We start from the raw sequence: 8,685 nt of genomic DNA on the forward strand, positions 1-8,685 counted from the left end.
CAGCGCGACGGACATATATATATATATATATATATATATATATATATATATATATATATATATATATATATATATATATATATATATATCAGTCGAACCAGACTCTGTAAGTATGTATATCTGTATGTCGTGCTGTTTTATAGTTATATCACATGTGTTTAAGTTATTATGTATTGTGATTCTTTTATTGTTGTGCTCTTTATTTACTCAGTTGAGAATATTATTGAGTTGTGTTCATGCTGTGTTTCATGTCTTGATTGTATAGTGAGTAATGTTATTTGTTTTTTCGTGTTCGTTTATGTAGTATTTTTCTCGAATTTTGTTTATGCTTTAATTTATTATTTTATTTTAGCATTATTAAACATTTCTATTGAAGGGTTCAAAATCTTCTGACCCTTTGAAGGGCTCAATGGAAAAAAAAGTACTTAAGTGTAATTTTATAGATTTGTGAAAAATGAGTTCATTTTTTTTTTTTAAATATGATGTTGAAATATATAGTATTCCCCACACAGTTTTATGAAACTAAACGACTTGGTAATTTTCTTCTGGTCCCTAATTTCCAAAGATAGTTTAAGGGATGTAATCACATAGTATGCATGTCTTCACTTATTTTTAAAAAAAATCTACCATAAGTAAATTTTTGCACATCATAGTGTTGACAATAATCGTACTCAACACAATCATCAGACAAGACACAGTTGTCTACTCGCCTCCAATAACCTCCACTTCACAAAAGTTAATCTTCAATTCATCGACAATACGGATCTCCAAATCAGTAACCGGTGGTCGGAATTCGAGGGGATCCGACACGTACACTCCATCAGTTGCTGTGAAACGGCTTCCGTCATATTTTTCCCAGTCCGAATCTTCAGCCACCTTATAGTATATTTCAATCGTTGGAAAATCGGTTCCTACGAGAATTAAAACCAAACCTACAATATTACCAAGTTGTGCAGAGGATGAGATTGCCTATTAGGGGTCATCCATAAATGTCGTCACGCTTTTTTTTTGACGATTTTTACCTTCCGTCACATGTCGTCACAAAAAGCCAGACCCCCCCCCCCCCCTTAAAATGACGTCCCATCTCAACCTACAACCTCCCTCAAAATTGCAGTTGAATTTTTTTTTAACATCGATATTTTTCCAAAATCTTGTCTAAACTATTACAATTTATTAAAACAGTTATCTAAAACGCGAAATAACGTCTAAAATTCGTTTTCTATCATTGCTTTTTTATAATGCAAAAGTGTGACGTCGCACTATCTGACCCCCCCCCCCCCCATCTCCCCCTCCTCTCACATCGTCACAAAATTACGGACCCCCCTCCCCCCTACGAGTGTGACGTAATTTATGGATGACCCCCTTATTCAAGAGTTATCTAATTTGAATCGATGTGTATTGTTAAGCCATGTAACAGAGAAGAGATATCTAACCAAGTTTCCTGGGAATTAACGTTTTTGATATATGACTTAATTAATCATTTTACTGCAGAGCACGATTTTTTGTGTACAGGAAGAGACGCCTACTCTTTATCGCTGTATATGATAAACTTATTTCTATAGAAGGGTAGCTATATATTTTTCTTGTAAAAGACAATGTGTTGTACACAAATATAATGGTTATCTCACCTTTGGTGCTGTGTATGATGATATTATTTACAGAGGAGGAATAAGGAAACACAACCCTCCAGCTACTAGAGTTCAAACAATTGGAGTTGCCTGTATCCCCATCCACGGTGATAGCGTCTGTTGCCTGCTGTTTTAGAGCCAGGTTTCTGCCTATGGTCAGAACATATGGAATTAACAAGTTCTAGAAGTTAGGCGGTGATGGAACAGAGGTTCAAGTTTTAAGATAACTGTAATTTTTTTTAAACAAATTTTATTCTGACCAATTTACAAAAAAAAAAACAGCACTTAAAAAACATTTTAAAAGAACCAAATTTCAAGTAAAATGATTTAAATTAATATGAAAACTTAATATCAGAGGCGTAGCGACCCTTCCCGGCGCCCGGGGACAAACGTTCAATTTGACGCCCCCCTCGGGAGCAAATTTTCAATTTGCACCCCCCCCCCCCCATCAAACTTTTGATTTGCACCCCCCCCCTCAAACTATTTATAATGAAAAAACGCAGCTAAAATGATACTTTAATTTGTTTTTACAACCCATTTTGGCGCCCCCTAAGGTCGGCGCCCGGGGACATATGTACCCCCCTGCCCCCCCCCCTCCCCCCATCGCTACGCCTCTGCTTAATATCATAGCTGAATGTAATATCTAAACAACTTTCGTCGTAAATAAAGCAAATAAAAAATCCCTGTCAAATAGAGGTCAGACGGTTGTGAGGATAATTCTTGACATACAAGAATTACATGAGCATAGCACCACATAAATTACTCAGTAAGTAAGTACTCATTAGATCTCTTATGTAACAAAAACTTCTTTGTAAAAGTTTACTTGTTTCTCAGCGAAGATTTCAAGTAACATAAAACAATGTTTAATTGAATACAGTTTACTATAGTTTTACAGATCTAACAAACTAATCATGAAGTTAGTAAAAGAAAATACCGTCATGTCTTAGTAATTACCATGGTATATATATATATATATATATATATATATATATATATATATATATATATATATATATATATATATATATATATTAATATATATATATATATTAATATATATATATATATATATATATATATATATATATATATATATATATATATATATATATATATATATATATATATATATATATATATATATATATATATATATATATATTAACTTCTAATCAACCAAAAATTTTAATTTTGTACAAAGCACTTGTGACTGACCTCGACTCATATACATCTTGCAGATTTTAGCTGATCCGAAGTTAGAAAAAATAAACAGATCTCGTATACTGAGGTATGGTTGGCAGTAGTAGTCAAAGGTTTTAGAGTCCACGAACGTAATGTAATATTTTTTGCAATCCATGAATTGTGTCATCGTGTGGTCACGAAAAAAGATGCTCACAAAACTCGGAACAAAATCTGAATAGAATAAAAAACATTGTATATTTTTTTTTGTTCTGGGTGGCTGGTTGGAAGATTCATGTTTTCCCGTCATCATTACCCAACACAAAGAAAAAGAAAAAAAATATCTTAAAGTGTTTTTTTAAAAAGATTTCAATAACAATATGTATATATATATATATATATATATATATGTATATATATATGTATATATATATGTATGTATATATATATATATATATATATATATATATATATATATATATATATATATATATATATATATATATATATATATATATATATATGAGATAATAGTTCAATCGTTCCGCAACACAACTCGTATGTTCATTCAATTTGTTTTTATTTCAAATTAATTTCTCCATTACATGGCAAAAGACTGTTCCATCCCCAAAAAGATGACACCCAAAATGACACTCCAGTTGTTACATGTTTGTTAATATAAAAAGTGCATGTATACAATAACAATAACAAAGAACTCAACTGGTTTGAACGTGTATGTACCTTTAGACTATGATAGACGCTGGTGGGGATGTTGGACAGTGTAGGAACATTAACCTACACAAGGGAAACTACTCCCGTACAATCCCCTTGACTATTGACTTTCGAAGCAAAATACACCCCGCTTAATTAAAACATGTTTTTTATCCAAACGAAAGACAAATTTACTATTATGAATAAAACGGCAACGTTTAATTACCTTCAACGTAAAAGCACATAAAGAAGTTAATAATTTCAAACTTTCTTTAAATTACCTTCAAAAGTGAATCGGGCCCACGTAAAGTAAGACATGTCAAATTGGGTGAGTTTTTTCTGATTAAAATTACATGCCCCATCATCGTTATATGTGTTTTGGTCTAGTGGCCGGTAGTAATCCACTGTTAAACATTATTAATGATTGTATACATGTAAAAATCGTTTAATGAACAAATAATAATACTTTTTAAAAACATTTTTTTAACTAAACGGGTACCTCACTATTATGGGGATATGCGCCGTTTATGTTTTATTTTTTTACAATTTAAGATATAAAGCCTTTTGAATACTATTACCATGTTTGGCACATGAAAGTAAGTACTAAACAACAAAAAAAAAAAGGTTGAATACATTTTTGGTTGTCATGGAAACCCAAAAAAAAAATCTCCGACATTTTGAATTTTTCAGCACTTTTTACAAATGCTAAGACTTTTTTATTTATTCACTTATAGCAATCAAATGTAAACTTCTTATATTTCAGTATAGTTTAAATCTTTTGTCACGACAACTTTTTGAAATAGCTACTAGTAGGAATTTTACAAGGTCTGAAAAAGTATACAATGTTTTTTAATTGTGCATATTATTACCAAATACTTTTTACCTTGAAAGCCATCATAATTCCCTCGTGACAAAAGTTGTATTTTTGTATTAAAACAGTTACTAAAAATATGGTGGGCATTGTTTAATAAAAAAAAGTAATAGGCTTTTTAGTGTTATAAACCTGCGAACTGAGAAAAACAGCCAAAAGTAATGAAAAGCACGTCACGAAAATACCATATATGTGTAAACTGCAAAGCCGATTGTAAGCTTTGGGTGTTTTCGAGATGATGGAAATTAAGATTATCAAATAAAGGAGAAATCCAGCTTTACATTGATGCCAAATACAATATGATGACGGATATAAAACTTCATAGAAAAATTGATTATTTTTAATTGATAATGCCATAAAAAAGGTATGTTCATCACCTAAAAAAAATGTTACTCATTAAAATAATTATTTTCTTAATACACAAATGGACAAAGTATCCAAAAGTGTAAGAAACCCATCATGACGAAAAACAAGAAATTTTGTGGGGGTTTTTTCACGGCGCATATCCCATTATACATTGTTTAGTTTCTTGATTTGATTGTAAGGTAATGCAGAATTTAAATATAAATAAATTACTGACTATTCCTTAACTAAATTAAGATTTCCCAATATTTGCTTTTTAAAGACAAATTATTTTAAGAGCAGAATAATCGTGACGACGATATTCAACAATAGACGTTATATCATTTCAAACTGTCAATTCTACTTGAATCTACTTTACCATACTGGCACTTTTCGCCAAAGTAGCCGTCATCACATCCGTTTGGACATAAGCCTTTAGCGTCGCACTGCGTGTTCGTCTTGCAGTGGCATTTGAACTGGCACATGGATCCGAACCAACCGCTTTCACAACCTGTGGGGAGGGGGGGGGGTTCGACTTAAGATGTGTAGCAACTGTGTTATGAATTATAGTTTTAAATTAAATCAGATGTATATTGGCTAATGACGTTGCCCTTAAAACAATTAGCCTTTTTTTTTTTTTTTTTTTTTATAGAAATCGATACGTAAATACAAATATTTCATATTCAAAATACTTGTTTTTATGTATGATATGATGCTATTTAAGACCTATCTGTTGATCAGTATCGTCATACTAGACGTGACATCACATCGACCAAAAGGTTTCACAAAGATATTTGTTTATACAATTGACCTGCGTAAACGTTCTTACACATTTGCACATTCAAATAAAATGGTATTCCATCCTGTATTTAGGATTCCTTACACTGTGTAAACGTTCTTACACATTTGCACATTCAAATGAAATGGTATTCCATCCTGTATTTAGGATTACTTAGACTGTGTATATTTATTCAACTTACCTAGAGCCGACACCCGTAACGAAATTCCTACAAAGATTGTAAGTTTGACAATATCGAATATCATTTGTGTCGATTTGGAACCCAATCTGAAAGTTTAAATTAAATAAAGCATATCGTATGTAAAGTTCCATTTTCGAACCTTACGGTCCTGTTAAGTGAACTAGAGTTCACCAATTTCTGTGACCTCAACATATATTAGTGGCCAGCACCATGCCCAGCCGCTTCTGTTCCCTAATTCGATACATGTGCCCATCAGAATTTCGTGGACGTTTTATTGAGTAGAACCTGGATTCGAATCTGAGACTTACGGCCGGCGCAATATTGTATGAAGCTACAAATAAAAAGAAAACATTAAATATCCTTAATTTGTCAATTTCAAGTATTTTTGTTTTTTATTAATTTTAAACATTCTAAAAACAATGTTCATTTTAACAATATGAATCTGCAAATGAGATCCTCAGGCAGATTTCTAAGATTTCATACACAGGTAACATTATAATTGCAGAGGTCCGTAAAAAGACCATTTGATAACCTACTAATTAGAGGCTTAACAAAGAAATTGATATTGTACGGGCATAACAAATGAATTGATATTGTACCGGCATAACAAAAAAACTGATATTGTATGGGCATAACAAACAAATTGATATTGTACGGGCATAACAAACAAATTGATATTGTACGGGCATAACAAACAAATTGATATTTTACGGGCATAACAAAGAAACTGATATTATACGGGCATAAAAAAGAAACTGATATTGTACGGGCATAACAAATATATTGATATTGTAGTAGAGCAGAGGACTACGATAGATGGCAGAAAGTTGTGAGAACATCAAGTGTGGGGCCCAAACGATCAGGAGTGTTATAAGACGATTGATTGATTGATTGATTGATTGATTGATTGATTGATTGATTGATTGATTGATTGATTGATTGATTGATTGATTGATTGATTGATTGATTGATTGATTGATTGATTGATTGATTGATTGATTGATTGATTGATTGATTGATTGATTCATTCATTCATTCATTCATTCATTCATTCATTCATTCATTCATTCATTCATTCATTAAATATTCAATGCGATCGTGGTATTAAACAGGACTAAAATCGTGGTATTAAACAGGACTAGTACAAGCTTTACAGTTGTAAACAATGAATACATTTTCTAATTAACAGACGAATAGATTTTCCGAATGTATAGGTCAAAGTATTACAATTATTTTAAACAAGTATTTGCACTGGGCAGTCGGATTGTACCTGTAAATGTATAACGAATTCCAATATCGATAATTTTGAAAAAGTATGTTATCCGGGCAATCGGATTGTACAGACACGATTGCTAAGAATATGGATCAGGACTCAGGTAAAGACCGACCCTGTGTCAACCCAGCTCTGATGAGTACCTGACTCAAGTAAAAGCAGCTTGGCATAGTGCTAACAGCACCAACACATTAAATGCCGAAGTCGCAAAAAAACAACCATGCATCACCTGGTCTGATAGGGTAACTAAGGAAGGCGTGTTGATAGAAAAGTATTACTAATCTAGATCTAGATCTAAATCTAGTCTATAATCTATACAACTATGAGATTTATTTGTAAGTAATCAAAAATAAATCATGTTGCGGATTTTAAACTTATTAAATTTTACTTACTAAATGGGCGAAATTAAGCACAGTGCTCTGCTTATTTTTTCGTAGGAAACATTTAAATGTTTCCACACACTTATATCCATAGCAAGAGAAGCAATCAGTTTCTTCAAATAGATTCTAATCATTACAAATGTACACTACAGCCATGTTTGTTGTGTTGTGTTCTACTTTACTGCGTCATTAATTTCTGAGACATTTGGTTTCGAGATTATAGTTACATTAATGTAAATAACCCTAAAATAGGTGGAAAAAAAAGATACTTTAATTTTTTAACACCTTCATATGCCGAGGTCACAGAAACAAGTGTACTCTACTTCACTTGCCTCTATAGACCGTCAGGTTTGAAAAGGGATCTAAAGGCAGCGTCGAAATTAACACTTTAACAGAGCTTGAGATGGGGTGAGGGGATGTTGAATGAACATTTAGTGGACCCTACATCCAGGGGCGTAACGAGGGGGGGGGGGGGTGCGGACCGCACCGGGTGACACCATTGGGGGGGGGGGTGACACCAAGGCAAGAAATAACAAAATACATAGAGAAAAACTTGAGGGGGTGGAGGGTGCAAATCGAAAGTGCAAATCGAAAACTTGAGGTGGGGGTGCAAATCGAAAGTTTGAGCTGCGGGGGGGGGGGGGGGGTGCAAATCGAAAACTTGGGAAGGGTCGCTACGCCTCTGGGGGGTGACACCATTAAGTGCCGCATCGGGTAACACCCGACCTCGCTACGCCACTGCCTACATCCCATTATAACACATTTTATTTTTATATTCCAAAATACTTTACTTCGTACACTTTGATAGAGGTTCTATAAAAAAAAAACACCTGATATCCTACAGCATAGATTGTTTTAAAGTAGGCTCCATCTACCATATTCTTTTACGTAGATATTTTCTTTATAATTTACACGAACTGCTATGTGAAAGACGGACAAACGATCAAAACACTTCATTACATATTTCGCTACAAATTCCAGCTTTTTATAAAACTCAGAACACTTGTAAATAAAAACTTAAAGCATTTTTAGCATTTGTTTCAGCATTTTTAGTGTAAAGATAACATCTAAAACTAGAAGTTATCAAAAAAGGTATTGATTTTTGAGTATATATATTATATACATATATATATATATATATATATATATATATATATATATATATATATATATATATATATATATATATATATATATATTTCAGCACCAGGATTTAACGCATTTTGTTTTTGTAGCGTGTGTTAAGGCTTCGTAATTTCTAAGGACAACCATGTTTTCAATGTCGATTACCTCCCCTGGGATCTGGTATCCGTCACCGGGT

General features: G+C 32.6%; 1 protein-coding gene across 1 annotated transcript; it reads right to left on the bottom strand.

The window, feature by feature from the left end:
• Positions 1-702: 702 nt before the first annotated feature.
• On the bottom strand, positions 703-7,530 carry LOC131940777 (uncharacterized). The gene is made up of 7 exons (XM_059299576.1): positions 7,377-7,530; positions 5,712-5,797; positions 5,111-5,242; positions 3,800-3,922; positions 2,844-3,041; positions 1,629-1,778; positions 703-911 (listed from the first exon to the last, which is right to left on the bottom strand). Exons 2-7 carry the CDS (start codon positions 5,773-5,775, stop codon positions 703-705), a joined length of 876 nt encoding a protein of 291 aa, XP_059155559.1. The 5' UTR covers positions 5,776-5,797; positions 7,377-7,530.
• Between the last annotated feature and the right edge of the window lie 1,155 nt (positions 7,531-8,685).

Source organism: Physella acuta, unplaced genomic scaffold, assembly GCF_028476545.2.
Source record: "Physella acuta isolate Inbredline_101_S28 unplaced genomic scaffold, ASM2847654v3 ptg000330l, whole genome shotgun sequence".
Taxonomy (NCBI): Eukaryota; Metazoa; Mollusca; class Gastropoda; family Physidae; genus Physella; species Physella acuta.